This window comes from Mya arenaria, chromosome 7 (genome assembly GCF_026914265.1).
Source record: "Mya arenaria isolate MELC-2E11 chromosome 7, ASM2691426v1".
NCBI classification, from domain to species: domain Eukaryota; kingdom Metazoa; phylum Mollusca; class Bivalvia; order Myida; family Myidae; genus Mya; species Mya arenaria.
Genome location: NC_069128.1, coordinates 10,322,720 through 10,345,416, shown reverse-complemented (window position 1 = coordinate 10,345,416; position 22,697 = coordinate 10,322,720). Strand labels below are relative to the sequence as shown.

The 22,697-nt window shown below is 37.9% G+C and overlaps 3 protein-coding genes across 3 annotated transcripts; all 3 read left to right on the top strand.

The window, feature by feature from the left end:
- Positions 1-2,419: 2,419 nt before the first annotated feature.
- On the top strand, positions 2,420-5,992 carry LOC128240143 (alcohol dehydrogenase [acceptor]-like). The gene is made up of 3 exons (XM_052956665.1): positions 2,420-2,488; positions 2,642-3,150; positions 3,919-5,992. The coding sequence occupies exons 2-3, from the start codon at positions 2,732-2,734 to the stop codon at positions 5,300-5,302; spliced, it is 1,803 nt and encodes a 600-aa protein (XP_052812625.1). The 5' UTR covers positions 2,420-2,488; positions 2,642-2,731; the 3' UTR covers positions 5,303-5,992.
- Positions 5,993-8,656: 2,664 nt separating this feature from the next.
- LOC128241767 (L-sorbose 1-dehydrogenase-like) lies at positions 8,657-11,447 on the top strand. The gene is made up of 2 exons (XM_052958845.1): positions 8,657-9,089; positions 10,053-11,447. The coding sequence occupies exons 1-2, from the start codon at positions 8,671-8,673 to the stop codon at positions 11,434-11,436; spliced, it is 1,803 nt and encodes a 600-aa protein (XP_052814805.1). The 5' UTR covers positions 8,657-8,670; the 3' UTR covers positions 11,437-11,447.
- A 3,444-nt stretch (positions 11,448-14,891) lies between these two features.
- LOC128241854 (alcohol dehydrogenase [acceptor]-like) lies at positions 14,892-17,784 on the top strand. The gene is made up of 2 exons (XM_052958960.1): positions 14,892-15,389; positions 16,304-17,784. Exons 1-2 carry the CDS (start codon positions 14,971-14,973, stop codon positions 17,685-17,687), a joined length of 1,803 nt encoding a protein of 600 aa, XP_052814920.1. The 5' UTR covers positions 14,892-14,970; the 3' UTR covers positions 17,688-17,784.
- The last annotated feature ends 4,913 nt before the right edge of the window (positions 17,785-22,697 follow it).

Sequence of the window (22,697 nt, the reverse complement as noted above, 5' to 3'; positions counted from 1 at the left end):
GTAAAAATACGGATACAATTACAATTTAGACGAGGCCACTTAAGTTATGTGCGTACAGAGTTTTTACTATGTCAAGCCGTAGTATAATGTTACTATCATTATTATTTCTGTTAAAAGTCAGCTTTGTTACTTTATCGAACGTAACGTGGTTCTGTTCTGAACGATTGCTTGTCTCTAACTGTCTGCCAACAAAAATCGTGGCGCTGTTATACTCGCAAAGCAACCGTATTTTGGCGGAACGCTACTGCCATGAAAAATGATTGTTGACAGTGCCAGCTAAAATAATGGAAGAGCCAACAACTTGAATGACAGTCATATGACCACCACAAAAAGAACGTTATAATAAAATAATGGCAGTCGTCTTGAACAAGTAGGCTACAGATGCGAAGAAAGACTCTGAACATAGCTCTCGATTTTGGAATGTAAAAATAAGTTCAAAAGGATGGGTCACCTTATACATGACGGTTCTTGACCGTAGACAGCGGAAAATGTGCGGAGTAATAAAATGGCTAACATTGTGCAAGTACAGAAAATTGACGATCGATCAATAAATGCAAGAAATATGGATGTTACTTCGCACCAGCGGTGAGGAAAGCAAATGCATTTTACACCAACATATCGATGGAAGCTTAAAGTCAACTTTTAAAATTTTAAAGCATGCTTATGGCGAATAAAGGATCAATTCGCTTGTAATTACCGAATGAAGTGTCAAGGATCCGGGCACCACAATATATATCTAGGACCATACAAATATACATCATGCATGAACATATTAAACGTGTACGGTGATAAGGTTATGTGATCACGATTGATGATTTATCGGTTATTTTGTTTTAAAATTCCACAATGATTCCGAATTTGCAAATATAAAAAATATATTATAAAAGTACACGACTATGTACCTTACTCTGTTGCGCATTTAACGATTTTTTTACAGGTAATTTGGCAGGTTAAAAGGTTATTAAATTTATAGCGCTATTTATCGCGCATGTGTAGTCTTTTTGCGGTATTTGACCATTTTTTCTCTTGAACAGTTTCGTTTGGTACCTTACGTTGTGTCTCTAAACATTGTCTATAGTTGAATGCTTGACCACAGAGTCCTCTTGTTTTCATTGTATATTGGAACGGTTGCTTTGCATGTCAAACAGCAATGCACAATTATGGAAATTCAAGTAAAATCATAATTTTATATGCGTACCGAAACCAACACAAATTGTAATTTTATGCTACTGGAAACGTTCAGTGAAAACCTCTTGGGCATCCTATATAGAACTTTTACATATGATTATGCACCATATGCAAATGAACGTAAAGAATTACAGTTTTTGCGTCCAGAGTTATGGCCACTAGTATTTTTTCATCCATAAAGGTTAACAAAATGGTTTGTGTCGAACTCAGTTTGGAGTATTTGTTACCTAATTTCAGAGATGATCATGTATTATATGAAGATAACCGTTACGTCGTTTATTTCCTTATTTGCTACCATTTTGTAACAGCTAACATACTTTTCTATAAGGCAACGATGTAAAGCATGTGTTTTATGAAATGTTATTAATATACATGAACAGTCGATGCATTTTTATAATTGGCGGTATATCTTTGTGTAATTGATTTTCTTTTATTCTTTTCGATGAAATAAGTAGTTATTATTAGTGAAATAACATATAGATATCTATATTTATAAATTGGAGGGTGTCTATATAAAATGCCCTTTTTCATGTTTTTGCATTTTACTTCCGATGTTTAAAATCGATTACTTTATTCTTTTAAGCTGCACCAGTTTTGGGTCAAGGTGACACATGTTAATCTTTACTGTTTCGGGTAACCCACTTATAAAATATGGCAAACCTGAATTACCTTATAAAACGTTTAAGTGTACAATTACATGCAGGTTATGTATTATATACGTTACCTGTATATTATAATATAGATGGAGTAGTGCGATTATTAAGATAAAGCCGTAAGTTTATGAAGTAGGTAACTCATTTGCGAGTGGTATTTAAGGTAGCAATGGACCTTACACATCAAACATATTTATTAAACGTGTATGTATGCAATAACATGCAGGTTATGTATAATATTTACAGATAAAATACTATTATTATTTATAACCCCTTAGTCTATAAATTAGATAACTGCCTATTTTTAAGTTTTACCAATCCACAATAGCCAAGGAGCGTTTAAGTGTAAGATAACACCTTAGTCTATATAGTTGGTCTGTCATTTGCGAGTGTAATTTACAGTAGCAATGGAGCTCACGATTACAAAACTATCAATTTTGTACATGTTTACGTGATTATTAATATACCTAAGCCTTTAAAGAAGGTCACTATACGATAACGAGACTACATCGTACGGAACAGTTGGTACGGAAGATATCCAACCTCAAGTGACAGTTAGTGCCCCTTGAATTAAATATGCCATTTGTAACGAATCATTGTACAAGCCAGCAGCTAAATTAAACGGGGCTTCAAACATTAAATCATAGGTATATGTAAGGGCCTAGAATTGTACTTCTTGCTACATCTTTAGATATTGATATTATGTGTATTCTATGCAATATCCGATCTAGTCAATTCTGCAATGTAAACAATTCAAGGCTTTCAATGTGTTGACTGATTTTCTGTATTTTGTATTTCAGACGTTGTCCATTGTGATGATTAAATACTACAAATAGAACAAGTTCTTATTTAGTCACTCATTTTCAAGTGTTATTTAAGGTACAGTAGCAATGGAGCTTACACGTGCAAAATTATCATTTGTTGTTGCATTAATTGCATTACTCCTGTACTCATTCAATGTGAAGGACACCAAACGTACAGTTGATCATATAAACTCGACTTATGATTACATAATTGTCGGCGGTGGTTCCGCTGGATGCGTGCTAGCAGCTCGATTATCGGAAGACTCTAACAATAGGGTGTTGTTACTAGAAGCGGGTGGAGAAGAGACGGGAAATGCCAACATACAAATTCCAGCCGCCGCACTGAGTCTCTGGAAGAGTCAATGGGACTGGGCATATCGCACGACACCTCAGAAGAACTCGGGATTCGCGTCTGAAGGTGACGACAATCGCCACTTGTGGCCAAGAGGGAAAGTTCTCGGTGGTTCCAGCAGTATAAATATGATGCAGTATGTTAGAGGAAGTCGGTATGTTTCAATGTGTACATGTAGTTCACGTTTCATTTAATATTATTTTTCAAGAATCGTTGAATACTTGTGACAACAACGTTCTCATTATGCATCGTTAACGGATTTTACGGAATGTAAGCCCTGATGATTCTTGCATGACGGACGCTTGTTTCCGGTCATGTGACCAGTGCTGGTAAAAAAACCGTCTCACTCACCCAACGTAAAATGAGTCACGCTCAATTACGCGCCTTTTCTTATTTCTTTAAGTGTGTGGTTAATGAAAAGTATATTATGCCATTTCATTAAAGCGCAATTAAATACAAGTATTCAAGATTTGTAATTGAAATTGAAAATAATAATAATAATAATCGTAAAAACGCGTAAATATTTTCCAAAAATTGATATGCAAGAAAAAATATAAATATTCTATCCGTACCGGAAACCCATGATAAATACTGATATGATCTACTATATGAAACTATATCCTATTCAACTATTATTTTAACACAAACTATTAATTAATATTAAATCCCTGAAAAATGTATTGTATTTATATTTTCCATTAAAATTACTTTAAATAACGTACATCAAATTTCAATGTATACAAAAAGAAAGAACCATTCCCATTTGAAGAACCTGAAAGAGCCTGACCATTTTAATATAGTTGTTTTTTTATTGTAAAATCTTTCATACTTGTAGGGTTTGTAAAGTAGACGTTTTATTAGTACGTAATATAAAGGTAGGTCAATGCGTGAAATAAACTCAGACTTACATATGTATATTTAGTCATGACTATGATGAATGGAAAGAGGAAGGATGTGATGGATGGGGATATGAAGATGTTCTGCCGTACTTCCTGAAATCTGAAGATATACGTATTGACGATCTTAAGGACTCACGATACCACAATACTGGCGGACCTCTTGTTGTTATAAAGGATACTTCTATTCCCATTTGGAAGCGTTTTGTGGATGCAGGAAAGGAATTGGGTTATAAAGAAATCGACTACAATGGTGAAAACCAAATCGGATTTGGGGGCAGCCAGGTAAATATAAAACACGGAGCACGCGGAAGCACTGTGGTCCAATTCTTACGGCCAGCAATGCACAGAACAAATCTACACGTATGTGTTGATGCTCATGTAACGAAGGTGTTAATTGAAGACAAAATAGCAAGAGGCGTCTCGTTCGTTAAGAATAATAAAAAGCAAACAGTGTATGCAGAAAAGGAGGTTATTCTTTCAGCAGGAGCAATTGGATCACCTCAGATACTGATGTTATCTGGCGTTGGACCTCGAGCACACTTAGAAGGTTTAAATATACCAGTTGTTATCGACCTACCCGTCGGGCAGAACATGGAAGACCACGTTTATGCTTTCACACCAGCAACAATGAACTCTTCGGAAGGATTTACTGGACCGAAAGCCGAGTCTTTTTCATCTATGGCAAAATACCTTTTGTTTGGGAAAGGTCCATTAACCATGTCGGGGGATGTGGGATCAGCTTTTATAAAGTCTTCCAAATGTAAAACGAAATACCCTGATACACAGTTTCATTTATTTGCCACACTTCCATTGTTAGAAATGGCTCATTATTCGCCAACGAGTGGTGTTGGGTTATTGCCTGACGAGTGGACAGACGGTTTTCTTATTATAAATATGATACTTCATCCAAGGAGTACAGGCTTTGTGATGCTGGAGAGCGACGACCCGTTTGACTATCCGGCCATTGATCCTAATTATTTTGAAAATGAGGAAGATGTCCAACAAATGATAGAAATCATGCGGAAAGGCATGCAGCTGTTAAAAACCAAACCATTTGCAGAAATTGGGACTCAAGTAGACAGATTGAACGTTCCAGTGTGTAGTCATTTTAGTTTTCTCTCCGATGAACATTTGAAATGTTACATACAGCATTTTGCTGTAACTGGTTATCATCCAACCTCCACATGTAGAATGGGCTCATCAAATGATCCAAACTCTGTCGTAGATCCTCAACTGCGCGTCAAAGGCATCAGAAACCTACGAGTGGCAGATGCTTCCGTTATGCCACATGTCACTTCCGGCAACACAAATGCCCCGACTATCATGATTGCGGAAAAGGCTGCAGATATAATCAGAGGAATCGACAGTGTGGCAAAACTACGCAAAAAAATAAAATCTACTGAATAGTGTTTGTGTCAAATGGTAAGTTTGGCTGCAAGGACACCTACAACATGCGAATGTAACAATGCTGAATAAATACCATTTTGGGAATAATCTTAATTGGAAGAAGCACAATCATACCGGAAAATTAATGGAATTGTCATATTCTTGTACACAGTAACGTATGTGGTGTTTATAGGCAAAATATAGACATGAGGCAATGTGAAAATGTGTGCATATCCCGGTTATGTTTTGTGTTGTGATAATCATGTCGTTAAAATTTCATACATTTTAATTTATGATTTCACGTATCAGAGTATTTGGCTGTTGATACGAATTTGAAATAAGAAAAAAAACACGCAAGAAATTGAAAGAGATTGATGATGCATAGTTAAATATGATTCGTATCACCAGAGCAGGCATGATCTTGTTAATGATATAAAACATATTCAGGTGAAGCTTTGGACCTTGATAATGATTCAATTTATATATAAGTTAAGTCTTACCCTTGTCAGTGTGTGTGCGTGCGTGCGTGCGTGCGTCACAGTTTATTACTATACAATCAGTGGTTTGCATGTTGATTTTCAATATGAACGAGTATTCATTACTTCGTTTTACATAAACGCATACTATTGACATTGTCAACTTTAGGATACATTCGTGTGTAGTTGTTTATAAAGCATATTAAACCAAATGTTCAGTAAACTAAAAACGTTATGTCGTCTTCGTTATTATCCGTTGACTCCATGATACGTTATTAATTTTATTCCGTTCGATTGATACTGAAGTACATGTAGAACGGCAGCAAACAAAGCTCTTGTTCAAATAAAAGATGTTTAAAGGACACAGGGACACGAACTTACACTAAAAAAGCTATAAACGAATTGTGATCTTGGTTAAAGGGACTTGACGACTTATTTAATGTTGGCAACGATTGATTTTAGTCTTTTGTAATCGTTCTTTGTCCGTCGTCCGTCCGTCCGTCCAATTGCTTAAAAAACATCTCCTCTGAAACTACCTGGCCAAATTCAATGAAACTTCACAGGAATTCCTTGGGTATCTCTCTACAAAAATACAACAAGGGGTCACGATTGATCAACAACAACATCAACAAAACTACCAGTTCAAATTCAATTAAACTTTACAGGAAGCTTTCTTGGGTAATCCTCTACAAAGAAAACAACAAAAAACACGGGGTCACGATTTATCAACAACACCAGCAACACAATGGCCGACTTCCTGTTTTGCTTCAAAAAACATCTCTTCTGAAACTACCATCCTAAATTCAATGAAACTTTGCAGGAAGCTTCCTTGAGTGACCCTCTACAAAATACAACAAGGGGTCACGATTGATCAACAACAACAACAAAATAACTGACTTCCTGGTTTGCTTTAAATAAACATATCTTCTGAAACTACCATTCCAAATTCAATGAAACTTTACAGGAGGCTTCCTTGGGTGACCCTCTCTTTATCACAGAGTTGTGGCTTTTTCTTAGGTGAGCGTTTTAGGGCCATTATGGCCCTCTTGTTACTGTTATAACCAAAGACCAAACAACATACATACCCTCATTTGAACAGAAGTTAGTGTATCCAAGCCTAAAGTAATTTGATACTAATAGGTTACTAACGCTTTCTTGCACAATAGAGCAGTTTCTCTGTCAATTTGTTCAATAATTATTCACAATAAAATTGTCTTTTTTCTAAGCTGAATTTACATAAAACTAATGTTTGTATACAAAAATATAAAGATAAGCAAATGGTCTGAACAATGAGCTTGTTTGAACATCAGTAGATTGTTAATCATTACTAGAAGCATTTTGTTCACATTTCAAATGCAAAATATATAATGGTAATTTTGTTAAATGCCAAATTCAAAGGGACTAGACACCAGATGGTCACAAAATCGGCAAATAAAGTATTTTCCCAAAACAAGAATTATCAATTAAAGCTAGGATGAGGCCGATAATTCATCATTTTACATTATTAAAATAATATCATCGCTGTCTCAGCTGAGTTTGCCCGTTTAAAATAATGTATACTGGTTTCCCAGTTTATAATGTGTATATATAGCATGTAAATATCCCGTGATTAGTACAGATACATATACCGACGCTATTATAAATATTTTCTTTTAAATTTGACTTACGAGGCAAACCCGGTAAAATCACTGAAAAAAGATACACGTGCCAGAAGCGATGTGTTACATCAGTAAGAAAGATTCAATGCTATCAATTTTATGCAAGTCTTTGACATTTTCTGTTTTTCTTGCAACGGTATCATCTGGTGTCTAGTCCTTTTAAGCCTTCCTTAATTGCCAACCCCTTCCCCACCTGGTAATCGCAGGAGGTTGTGCATTGGTCTTAAGCATTACTGCGCTTTGATGTTTGTTAATACACATTACATAGAACAAAGAGCAGAGTTAAGGGGCTTGGAACAATCTTCAAATTGTTTTTAACGTCATTTATATACATTAAAGGTACTTCTTAATGTTTGTAACACAAAGGTCCCGCATAGATCAAACTAGATACATGCGGTAGTCTGGAAGTGCATATATCTGATTTCAGGACAGACAGACAGACAGACAGAAATGTTTACTCTCGTAAACATGTTACATAACAGTTTCCTGACAAAATATAAGCATATAAATAAAAAGTCAGTATGGTCCCAACGATGCATGGCCTAAAAACGAAGAAAACAGAAACATATAAGGGATTTGAATTAAAGAATATACAAGAATGTATCCAAAAAAAAAGAAAAAAAAGAGATACATGTCACAACGATGCATGGCCTAAATACAAAGAAAACATGATACACGAATTTATAATCAATACATACACATGTATAACAAACATAAATTTTTGAGTGATCAACTTTAAACTACTTACTAAATAATGCATTTATGCAAATTATTAATAACTGATAACAAGATTGTAACCGTTTATTTAAAAGCTGGAGACGCACATATATAAAATGATTGGTGGATCTTAAAGATTAAAGTGATCAATATCGACTCAAATGGTACAAAAACCGTGTTTTCTGCACCTTTCTTTTAAATAAAACCCGGTATCCTTTGAAGGACCATTGTTTTCGCTATGTATTCATTCTTTTCGGTGAATAATAACAATTAATGAAATGTGGTACTGATTGTTTGGGGAATAGGAGAGCATCTTGAAATCTACAGTATGTAAACACACAATTTGTCCTTATTTATACGCCGTAAGCTAACCTTAAACGTTATAGATATGGTATGAAACATTTAGATACTAATGACTTATCAAAGTGTACAAGTACAAGATAACAAGCCCGTCCTTCCACATGTAAGTCAGTAGGTGAGTAAACAGTGTATGCTAAATGTGCTTTATTGAATGAAATCATACGTTGTAATGTGAGCAATGGAGGTAACACTTACAAGAATATCAGTCTTAATCGCAATTGGTGCTCTGTTTGCGTACAAATATACCGCAAAGAACACTAAACTAACAGTGGAAAATGTGAACTCCACTTACGACTATATCATAATCGGCGCTGGTTCGGCAGGATGCGTTCTAGCAGCACGATTATCGGAAGACCCTAACAATAGGGTGTTGCTTCTCGAAGCCGGTGGGGAAGAGACGGACAATGCCAATATTTCAATACCAGCGGCCGCACTCTCTGCTTGGAATACATCATCGGATTGGGTTTATATCACTACGCCACAGAAAAACTCAGGATTTGCACAAATTGGCGATGAAAACCGTCACTACTGGCCAAGAGGCAAAGGAATCGGTGGATCGAACAATTTGAATATCATGCAGTATGTCCGGGGAAGCCGGTATGTATATATTTCTTGTTGTTATTTGTTGTTTGTTTTGTTAAAGAAAATAATATAAGTAAACATATTACATTTATTTATGAGTATTTGTTAATAAAAAGGAGAAACAAATCTGGCCGGATAACTTTTAGACCATAGGCAGTTGTGTACTTCAAGCGGCTTCATGAAATATTTTTTTATTCGTATTTCTTAATAGGAACGTTTAAAAAGCTTCAACTGACTATCTCCATTTAATCATCTATTGATATACAATCAAACCGATCGTACTTAATCGATGTGTAAATATAACCTGACGAAGATATTTCAATCTTTATGGGTTTTATAACTCAATACAATACTTTCTATAACATACACAATGTTTAAAAATATACAGGAAGCAGTAAAGACTATTTGATAATGTTTTATCATGTTGTATGTCAGATACTTAACTTCAGATTAAACTGTTATATGTTTAATCTAGTCTTACGAGCAAAAGGGCAGACTTTAATTACAAAATAAAGCATTGAACAGAAAATGTTTAAAATATCATAAAATAAATAAAAGTTTTCAAATAAGTCATGTTTTAACGGGTGTTTTCTTACGAAGCTATGAATGATAATTTAATCCAATTGCAGATTTGCTTAATAAACTAACACATTTACATTAAAAAAGTACAGGCTGTCTCTATTCTAATTAAAAAAACAACGCAATGTATAATAGGATTGCTTTATCACATGATCGCCATGGGACCTTTGTAAATGTTTTGGTTTGTATCCATTGAAAATTGAGAACCGAAGTTTAATTAATGTTTGCATTTACTTCTACGCTTTTCGCGTAAAATTATTTTTTTACGTATAATTTTACTTAAAAGAGATAACCATTAATGAGTAATAAAGTCTAGGCATTATTTTACGTATAATGATAATTGAACAATTTGGTTTTTTATCTTCTCTGTCTTTGATTACAGATCATATGGTATTTCAGGTATGATTATGATGAATGGAAAGAGCAAGGATGTGATGGTTGGGGATATGACGATGTCCTTCCATACTTCCTGAAATCTGAAGACATTCGAATTAACGATCTAAAAACATCCCGATATCACAATTCCGGCGGACCTCTAGCTGTTATAAAAGATACTGTTTTCCCAATTTGGAAGCGTTTTGTTGATGGAGGGAAGGAGCTGGGTTATGATGAAGTGGACTATAATGGCGCTGAACAGATCGGGTTTGGGGGCAGTCAGGTAAACGTCAGAGACGGTACTCGCGGCAGCACGGCGACCCAGTTTTTGAGGCCATCGATGGGTCGACCAAATCTGCATGTAGTTGTAAATGCCCATGTTACAACAGTTGTTATTGACAACAAGGTAGCAACCGGTGTTGCATTTGTTAAGGATAACCGGAAGCAGATTGTTTCTGCAAGCAGGGAAGTCATTCTTTCCGCGGGAGCCATTGGTTCACCTCAAATATTGATGTTGTCGGGCGTTGGACCGCAAAAACATTTAAACAATTTAAACATACCAGTTGTTGTTGACTTGCCTGTTGGACAAAACATGGAGGATCATATCTACTCCTTTATTCCCGCGACAATGAATACATCAGAAGGACTTACTGGGCCTAAAGTGGAGTCCCTTTCATCCATTGGTCAGTATCTCATGTCTGGGACCGGTCCCTTGTCTACTACGGGACTTGTAGGGACGGCTTTTATTAAGTCCTCGAAATGCAAAACTAAGTATCCTGACATTCAATTTCACCTCTTCGCCACTCTAATAATAGAAGAATTGGCAAAATATTCACCAAACGGTGCAAAAGGATTGTTTCCCGTCGATTGGGTTGATAGCTTTGCTCTCCTTACAATATTACTTCATCCAAAGAGTAAAGGTTTCGTGGAATTAAAAAGCAACGATCCGTTCGATTACCCAATTATCGAACCAAATTATTTCGAACAGGAGGAAGACATGCATATAATGATAGAAAGCATGCGAAAAGGCTTAGAGTTGTTAAACAAAAAATCATTTCGCGAACTTGGGACACAAGTCGATAGGTTGAAGGTTCCAGTTTGCAGTCATACCACATACCTGTCCGATGAACATTTAAAGTGTTTCATACAACACTTTGCTGTTACAACATATCATCCGACCTCAACATGTAGAATGGGATCACTGAATGACCCAAACACTGTCGTCGATACCGAATTACGTGTTAAAGGGATCAACAATCTACGCGTTGTGGATGCTTCGGTTATGCCCCATGTAACTTCGGGCAACACAAATGCCCCGACTATTATGATAGCGGAAAAGGCTGCAGATATGATCAGAGGAATTGACAGTGTGGCAAAACTACGCACGAAGTTGAAACAAATTGCATAATTCATATTTAAATAGGATCTAAATCATGTATGTATATTTTGTATCAAAATGAGTCTACATGCATTGTATGTACCTGTATGTTTTAATTAATGTAAACATATGACTTTTTGTATATGTTGAAAGATGTAATAGATGTGCAGAACAAAATAAAACTACAAGTACCCTACGTTACTTTCTGTTAACAGATACTGAAGGTGCTCGTCTTAGCCACGGGTGATGTTTGAGTGTCCATATTCTTGTTCGCAATTCATGTTAAAAGTCACGTCGTTAAAACGTAATACGATATTTCGAATGTGTAATGTATCAATGTATGTCGCCTGTTGATATGGCTGTCAAGACAACAAAATGGAGAGGTTAGAAGTAGAGAATTAAAGACACCATTTGAGTTTTAAAGGCGCACAATATAGGTCGATGCATTTGTTTTTAATGTATTATCGTGTATAACACATTCGACTTTAATGATAACAAACAAAAAAGTATATGCTTTAGGTACAGATGAAATATATTAGCATTTATGGATGTTTTAGGTGCAATGAAATAGCTACGTGGCCACAAATCCCCAGTTAAAAAGCGCCAAAATATCACTTATATTTCTATATTACCTAAATAATATGCATTTGTTTCATTTAAATCAATCGATTTAAACACGATAATGCATTAAAATAAAATCAATTTTAAAACAATTGAATTCTCATACATACGCACCTCCGTGACATAATTATTTTTACGATTTTTTTTATCGCAAACGAACGATATACAGCAAAAAATAATAGCATCTTCAAATTAAAACAGTTTAACAAATATGTAAGTCACATTTCAGAGTGACAAATTACCATTTAAAACTGCAGGCTATTTTGTCCATAAACTAGTACAAAGAGAATGGTTTAGATTTTGCACGAAAATGTCGTGAACTTCACTCTATTTTATTTTTGATCACGCTGATACCGATGACACGGTTTAAAAATCTTACCATAATTATTTGATTGCAAACTATTCGGTTCATACTCAGTACATTATATATCAATGTGCGTTACATGTCATACTACTATCTCGTAAACTCCACGATACTACTGACATACTTAAAAAGATATACAATGTAAACTACAAGGATAGAGAAGTAGACAAACATTTCAGGCTGATTTTGTTTTAAACGCACTAGTTTCAATGCATATATTCGCCAAAACGAGAGACGTACACGTTCCACGGCCTAACAACGCTAAACCGATATACGCCCACGTTTCACGCCCTTACATCGCTCAAATGAGACACGCGCACGTTCCAATGCCCAAAAACGCTCAAACGAGAAGCGCCACGTTTTAATGCCGAGCAACGCTCAAACGAGAGACGCACGCTTTGTGAGGCCTTACAACGCTCAAATTAGAGACCCACACGTTTCAACGCCTAACTACGCTCAAGCGAGGGACACACGTTTTAAAGCATAGCAACGCTCAAACGAGAGACGCACGCGTTCCACTGCCTAACAAATTTCAAACGAGAGAACACACGTTCCTCGGCCTAACAACGCTCAAACAAAAGAGGCACACGTTCAACGGTCTTACAACGATCAAACGAGAGGCGCAAACGTTTTAAGACCTTACAACGCTCAACCGAAAGACGCACACGTTCCATTGCCTAGCAACGCACACATGAGAGACACATGCGTTTTAAGGCCTAACAACTCTCAAATTAGAGACCCATACGTTTCAAAGCCTAACAACGCTCAAACTAGGGACACACAACACGTTACAAGAGACGCACACGTTCAACGGTCTTACAACGATCAAACGAGAGGCGCAAGCGTTCAACGGTCTTACAACGATCAAACGAGAGGCGCAAACGTTCAACGGTCTTACAACGATCAAACGAGAGACGCACACGTTCAACGGTCTTACAACGATCAAACGAGAGGCGCAAACGTTTTAAGACCTTACAACGCTCAAACGACAGACGCTCGTGTTTCAATGTCTCACAACGCTCAAACGACAGACGCACGTGTTTCAATGCCTAACAACGCTCAAACGACAGACGCACGTGTTTCAATGCCTAACAACGCTCAAACGACAGACGCACGTGTTTCAATGCCTAACAACGCTCAAACGACAGACGCACGTGTTTCAATGCCTAACAACGCTCAAACGACAGACGCACGTGTTTCAATGCCTCACAACGCTCAAACGACAGACGCACGTGTTTCAATGCCTAACAACGCTCAAACGACAGACGCAAGTGTTTCAATGCCTCACAACGCTCAAACGACAGACGCACGTGTTTCAATGCCTCACAACGCTCAAACGACAGACGCACGTGTTTCAATGCCTCACAACGCTCAAACGACAGGCGCACGTGTTTCAATGCCTAACAACGCTCAAACGAGAGACGCACGTGTTTCAATGCCTCACAACGCTCAAACGACAGACGCACGTGTTTCAATGCCTCACAACGCTCAAACGACAGACGCACGTGTTTCAATGCCTCACAACGCTCAAACGACAGACGCACGTGTTTCAATGCCTCACAACGCTCAAACGAGAGACACACACGTATCAACCCCTGATGACGCGTTTTAATAAATGTACCAACGGCTGGAACACTTACAAATGCTGATACATGATCAAATATTGTCTTTAACGTCTAAAATCTTGAATCGCATTAGTAAGGCTTTTCATTAAGAGGCTGAAATATTAAAATATTCCTCCGTTTATGTAAGAGTCCTCTCAGGCGAACGGTTTTGTTTTCAGTGTTCCACTTTTATAGACTGTACCGGTATCGGTTCTCCCCACGTTAAAACAAGATTTTTATACTAAAATACTATCTGTAATATCGGTATCAAAGTGTAAAATAATTATGATATGATCCAAATACATGAGCGTGTCCCTTGAAGTTATGTGATATGTTCGTGATCAGTTCTGTTTAAGTCGTTAGCTTAGCTTGATGTAACATTATACAATACTTTCTCAAAACAGGCTTAGAACTTTCTGCACGAGCTAGTATGAGGCCGATATTTCATTATTTTAAATGATTTAAATAATATTTAATCGCTATAATGCTGAATTCACCCGTTTAAAAATAATGCATACTGGTTTCCATGTTTATAGTGTGTATATTTAGCATGTAAAGGTCCCGTGATTACAGATACAGCTCTGATGTCTCATTTCACCTCATTTAGAACATTAGAGGAAAAGACATTTATTTATTTCAAGAAACTTAAATCTACAGTATATTAAGTTATTAACACACAATGTATCCTTATTCATACGTCCAATTCTAACCTTAAGGTATAATATAAAACATGAAGATACACATGACCTATTTAATTGAATAATAATAGGTTTAAAGCACACTATTTCCTTATATATACGCCGAAAGCTAACCTTAAACATTATAGATATGGTATGAAACATGATATTTATGACCGGTTAAAGCGTACATGTGTAGGATAACAATGGCTTCTTTTCACACGTAATTCAGAAGGTGAGTAAACAGTTCATGCTAAATGTGCTTTATTGAATGAAATCATACGCTGTATTGTGAACAATGGAGTTAACACTTACAAGAATTTCAGTCATAATTGCAATTGGTGCTCTGTTTGCGTACAAATATATCGCAAAGAACACTAAACTAACAGTGGAAAATGTGAACTCCACTTACGACTATATCATAATCGGCGCTGGTTCGGCTGGATGCGTCCTAGCAGCACGATTATCGGAAGACCCTAACAATAGGGTGTTGCTTCTCGAAGCCGGTGGGGAAGAGACGGACAATGCCAATATTTCAATACCAGCGGCCGCATTGTCTGTCTGGAATACATCATCGGATTGGGTTTATAGCACTACGCAACAGAGAAACTCAGGATTTGCACAAATTGGAGACGAAAACCGTCATTACTGGCCAAGAGGCAAAGGAATCGGTGGATCGAATAATTTAAATATCATGCAGTACGTCCGGGGAAGCCGGTATGTGTATACTTGTTTTTCCGAATTGGGGCATTGTCGATTTTTCATGTTATCGAATTTCAAATTGTTCTTTTTTGTTTTTGTAATACATATCAAGGAAAGCAGTTAAAATACTACATTTATCTTATTTATTAAATATCTGTAAGTAAAATAGAAGAAAATATGGCCGGGTACCTTAGCTATTAGACAATAGGTAGTTGGGTATTTCAAAACCCCTCATTCCACCCAGAGTGTATTATTTATTAGTGTTCCTAGATATGACAGTTTAACTCGTCAACGCCCCATTTAACCAACCTCTGATACACTATCAAACCGATCTTATTTGAACGGTGTGTAATTATAACTTTAAGGAAATATTTCAATGTTTATGGGTGTTTTATCATATGATCAAATGTTTTTTCTATGACATAAACAAAGTTAAAAAAGATATAGGATATAGGATACATTTAATAGTATGCTTTAATTTCTTAAGTTTTGTCATATAGTATGCATGAGGATTAACGTAGGATTAAACTTGAATATTTTTAAACTAGTCTTAAATGCAAAAGAGCAGACTTTCAATAAGCTTAAATAATGCTCTCATATAACAGAAATTGTTTAGAATAACATAAAATAAAAATATATATAAAAATCTGTCATGTTCAAATTGGTGTTTTTTATAAGCTATCAATGTTTGTTTTAACCGAGGCATGCCTTGGCGCATGTGAGTTTGGTTAGTGATCACCTGGGCGGATAAATGGGTTTCAGCCGGGGACTCTGGTTTCCCCCACAACACAAAACCACACTCTCGCGTGAATATCGTGCCAACGAGATTAATATAATGTTGTAATAATTTCACAATCGTTGTAAAATGAAACAAAATTATCTTAAATTAAATAAATAAATAAGTAATAGAAATCTTTGATATAATTCAGGTACGATTATGATGAATGGGAAGACCAAGGGTGTGATGGATGGGGATATGACGATGTCCTTCCATGCTTCCTGAAATCTGAAGACATTCGAATTGACGATCTCAAAAATTCCCGATTTCACAATTCTGGGGGACCTCTAGCTGTTATAAAAGATACTGTTTTTCCCATTTGGAAGCGTTTTGTAGATGGAGGAAAGGAGCTGGGTTATGATGAAGTAGACTACAATGGGGCAGAACAGATCGGGTTTGGGCGCAGCCAGGTAAATGTGAGAGACGGAGCTCGCGGCAGCACGGCGGCCCAGTTTTTGAGACCATCGATGGGTCGATCAAATCTGCATGTAGTTGTAAATGCCCATGTTACAACAGTTGTAATTGACAACAAGGTAGCAACCGGTGTTGCATTTATTAAGGACAACCGAAAGCAGATTGTTTCTGCGGGTAGGGAAGTCATTCTTTCGGCGGGAGCTATTGGTTCGCCTCAAATACTGATGTTGTCGGGCATCGGACCGGGACAAAATTTGAACAGTTTTAATATTCCAGTTGTCGTTGACTTGCCTGTTGGACAAAACATGGAGGATCATATCTGCTCCTTTATTCCCGGAACAATGAATACATCAGAAGGATTTACTGGTCCTAAAGTGGAGTCCCTTTCATCCGTTGGTCGGTATCTCATGTTTGGGACCGGTCCATTGTCTACGACGGGACTTGTAGGGACGGCTTTTATTAAGTCCTCGAAATGTAAAACTAAGTATCCTGACATTCAATTTCACCTCCTTGCAACACTATTTATTCAGGAATTGGCAAAATATTCACAGAAATATACTAAAGGATTGTTTCCTGATGAGTGGATTGATGGCTTTGCTCTCTCTACAATATTACTTCATCCAAAGAGTAAAGGTTTTATGGAATTAAAAAGCAACGATCCGTTCGATTACCCGATTATCGAACCGAATTATTTTGAACAGGAGGAAGACATGCATATGATGATAGAAAGCATGCGAAAAGGTTTAGAGTTATTGAACACTCAATCATTTCGCGAAATTGGGACTCAAGTCGATAGATTGAAGGTTCCAGTTTGCAGTCATACCACATACCTGTCCGATGAGCATTTAAAGTGTTTAATACTACACTTTGCTGCTACAGTTTATCATCCGACCTCAACGTGCAGAATGGGATCACTGAATGACTCAAACACTGTCGTCGATACCGAATTACGTGTTAAAGGGATCAAAAATCTACGCGTTGTGGATGCTTCGGTTATGCCCCATGTAACATCCGGCAACACAAATGCCCCGACTATTATGATTGCGGAGAAGGCTGCAGATATGATCAGAGGAATTGACAGTGTGGCAAAAGTACGGAACAAGTTGAAACAAACTGCATAATTCATTTTGAAAAAGTTTCAATATCATGTATGTATAGTTAATTTTAAAATGAGTCTACTTGCATCGTATGTATGTTTTCATCAATGTAAAATATATGAATTGTTGTATATGTTGAAAGATGTAATAGATGTGCAAAAAAAGAAGAAGATGTAATAGATGTGCAAAAAGTACCCTACGTTACTGCCTGTTGACAGAAAATGAAAGCGTCGTCGTAGCCACGTCTGATGTTTGTATGTCCTTATTCACTTTAGCAATTCATGCTGAAAGTCATGTCGTTAAAACTTAATACGCTAGTTCAAATATGATATGTATCAATGTATTTCGGATGTGAAGACAAAACAAATTAGTGAGGTTATATGCAGAAAAATAAAAAGATATACAGCAACAATTAAAAGCATCTACCAACTAAAACAACTTAACAAATATGTAAGTCAAATTTCAGAGTGAAATCTTGCCATATCAAATTGCAGATTATCTTGTTCTGAAATCAGTACAACGAGTATGTGCTACATTTTACACTCAAATGGCGTGACCTCCACTCTATTTTATTTTTGATCCCACTGATACCGATGACACGTTTAAAATCTTACCATATTCCATTGCAAAATATTCTGTTCATATTCAGTACATTACATATCAATGTGCGTTACATATCATACTCCTGTCTCGTAAACTCCACTATACCGCTGACATATTTAAACAGATATACAGTCAAACCCCGTTGGCTCGAACTCCTAGGGACCGGCGAAAATACTTCGAGCGTCGGAAAATTCGAGCCAAGCAGGATTGTTAACCTTCAGTATGAAGAAATCGGTACTCTAAATCAAGTTCGAGCCAACGAGGAATTCGAGCCAAGCGAGTTCGCGCCAACGGGTTTTGACTGTACAATGAAAACTACCAGGATAAGTCAAGTAGACAAACATTTAACGCTGACAGTGTTGTAGACACACTAGTTTCAATGCAGATTTTCGCTAAAACGAGACGCACATGCTCCAATGCATCACGACGTTCAAGCGAGAGACGCACGCGTCCCAAGGCCTTACATTGCTCGAACAAAAGACGCACACCAAACGAGAGACGCACGGGTTAAAATTTCTATCAACGCTCAAACGAGAGACGCACAAGTACCACGGCCTAACGACGCTCAAGCGAGAGACGCACACGTTCCAATGCTTAAACACGTTCAACTGAGAGACGCACACGTTGTAATGCCTATCGACGCTCAAATGAAAGACGTAAATGTTCCAAGCCCTCACAACTCTCGAGAGGCGCACATGTTTCAAGACCTAACAACGCTCAAACGAAAGACACGCACGTATTAAGGCCTAACAACGCTCAAACGAAAGACGCACACGTATTAAGGCCTAACAACACACAAACGAAAGACGCACACGTTCCAATGCCTAACACCGCTCAAACGAGAGACGCACACGTTCCAATGCCTAACAACGCTCATACGAAAATACGCACTCGTTCCAATGCCTAACTGCGCTCAAACGAGAGATGCACACGTTCCAAGGCCAAACAACACACAAACGTTTCAAGGCCTTATAACTTTCAAATGAGTGACGCACTCATGCATCGGCCTACAAACGCTCAATCGAGAGACGCACACGTTTCAAGGCCTAACAACGCTGAAACGAGAGTTACACACGTTTCAAGGCCTAACGACACTCAAACGAGAGACGCATACGTTCCAATGCGTAATAACGTTTAAACGAAAGACACACTGTATTAATTATGGATTGTACCTCTGAATTGCATCCCCTGTACTATCTTATTTATATAATTTTTACAAATAGTTCAAACCAGAACTTCAAGGAGTTTTCCAGGAGTTTATAGGAGTTTTCCCTTCATTTAAGTGTTGTGTACGCGTGTTTAGCTGTTAATATACGCAAAATATTATATACTCTTTCATAAACTTACTTTGTAAATCAAACATTATTCCAGATATGTTTAAGAGACAGATTGTTATTGAAATCGGGTACTTTCGAGTATGATGTGGAGCTCCACATGGACCCAGTTAAATTTTACGACACTTAAACTAGAGACGTACACGTTCTAAGGCCTTACGACACTCAAACTAGAGACGTACACGTTCTAAGGCCTTACGACACTTAAACTAGAGACGTACACGTTCAAAGGCCTTACGACACTCAAACTAGAGACGTACACGTTCAAAGGCCTTACGACACTTAAACTAGAGACGTACACGTTCTAAAGCCTTACGACACTTAAACTAGAGACGTACAGGTTCTAAGGCCTTACGACACTTAAACTAGAGACGTACACGTTCTAAGGTCTTACGACACTCAAACGAGAGACGTACACGTTCTATAGTCTAACAACACACAAACGAAAGTCTAACAACACTCAAACGAGAGACGTACACGTTCTATAGTCTAACAACGCTCAAACGAGAGTCTAACAACACTCAAACGAGAGACGTACACGTTCTATAGTCTAACAACACACAAACGAAAGTCTAACAACACTCAAACGAGAGACGTACACGTTCTATAGTCTAACAACGCTCAAACGAGAGTCTAACAACACACAAACGAGAGACGTACACGTTCTATAGTCTAACAACGCTCAAACGAGAGTCTAACAACACACAAACTAGAGACGTACACGTTCAAAGGCCTTACGACACTTAAACTAGAGACGTACACGTTCTATAGCCTTACGACACTTAAACTAGAGACGTACAGGTTCTAAGGCCTTACGACACTTAAACTAGAGACGTACACGTTCTAAAGCCTTACGACACTTAAACTAGAGACGTACACGTTCTAAGGTCTTACGACACTCAAACGAGAGACGTACACGTTCTATAGTCTAACAACACACAAACGAAAGTCTAACAACACTCAAACGAGAGACGTACACGTTCTATAGTCTAACAACACACAAACGAGAGACGCACACGTTCTAAGGCCTTACAACACACAAACGAGAGACGCACACGTTCTAAGGTCTTACAACACACAAACGAGAGACGTACACGTTCTAAGGTCTTACAACACTCAAACGAGAGACGTACACGTTCTACAGTCTTACAACAATCAAACGAGAGTCTAACAACACACAAACGAGAGACGCACTCGTTCTATAGTCTTTCAACAATCAAACGAAAGACGCACACGTTTTATAGTCTAACAACACACAAACGAGAGACGCACACGTTCTAAGGTATTACAACAATCAAACGAAAGACGCACACGTTTTATAGTCTTACAACACTCAAATGAGAGACGCACACGTTCTAATGTCTAACAACACACAAACGAGAGACGCACACGTTCTTTAGTCTTACAACAATCAAATGAGAGACGCACACGTTCTATAGTCTTACAACACACAAACGAAAGACGCACACGTTCTAGGGTCTTACACTCGTTCTAAGGTCTTATAACACTCAAGCGAGAAACACACACGTTCCAATGCCTAACAACGCTCAAACGAGAAACGCAAACGGTCACATGCTTAACAACGTTCAAACTACATACGTAGACGTTCCAATGCCTAAAACGCTCAAACGAGAGATGCACACGTTCCAATGCCTAAACGCGCTTTAACAACAGACGCACACGTTCCAATGCCTAACAACGCTTAAACGATAAACGCACATGGTACAATGCCAAACTACGCTCAAACGACAGACGCACACGTTTCAATGCCTAACAACGCTCAAACGAGAGATGCATACGTTTCAATTCATAACTACGATCAAACGACAGACGCACACGTTCCAATGCCTAACAACGCTTAAACGAGAGATGCATACGTTTCAATTCATAACTACGATCAAACGACAGACGCACACGTTCCAATGCCTAACAACGCTTAAACGAGAGATGCATACGTTTCAATTCATAACTACGATCAAACAACAGACTCACACGTTCCAATGCCTAACAACGCTCAAACGAGAGATGCACACGTTTCAATTCATAACTACGATCAAACAACAGACTCACACGTTCCAATGCCTAGCTACGATCAAACAACAGACGCACGCGTTTCAAGGCCTAACAACGCTCAGACGAGAGGCGCTCACGTTCCAAGGTCTAACAGCGCTCAAACGACAGACGCACACGTTCCAATGCCTAACAACGCTCAAGCAAGAAAAGCACACGTTCCAGTGCATAAAAACGGCTGTGGCGGTGGTGGTGGTGGTGGTGGTGGTGGTGGTATTGATATGCGTTTTCTTTGTAACAAATGTCGCTGGTTCAAACTAAAACGATACCTTGAACGCCATAACAATGAAAGACAACTGCGTCAAGTATTTTAGGCATTTCATACGAGTAGCTTACCTTGTCTTCATATATTCTTATGCACCAGTCAATTGTAACCACGCCCCCCCCCCCCCAGGTCCAGGGGTATACCGGTGATAGCCGGGGAAATGGGCCGTGTTTTTACCTTTCAGGTGGCCCCGCAGTGCCGAGTGAGTGCGGTGGTTTTGTCTTCGCTTTAAATACAGCGGGGAATGGGCCTTACCTAGGGTACCTGGGGTTCGGGGGCATTTGGCATGACGGGGATTTTAACCGGGGTTGGCAGGTTGGAAGTCAAATTCCCCGCTTTTCTCTGGACCTGGGGTGGGGGCGTGGTTACAATTGACTGGTGCATTATCGCCAATCGTTAACACCTCGGCATTCTCCGGTTGGCTGCAAAATGGTCCTTTCGCACATCAATATAACTAGTTCTTTTATTACGCTCAACACATTATACATGTGATTAGAGGTAGACATTATATAATATAATTATAATATAAAAAAACACACCAAATAATGAACCAGGTTTTTGGGGTCAGATGTTAAAGCATAATATATTTGAATTTGAAAAGACATCAGACACACTTAACCATAATTAGTTATAGCCGAACTACTCATCTTTAAAATACTAGGTTATATTGCCAGGTGGGATCGCAATGTTTTAAACACAAAATATATGAATTTGCTTGTGAGTATTAGCTTTTCACAATCATTCTCACAGGTTATCCTTTGG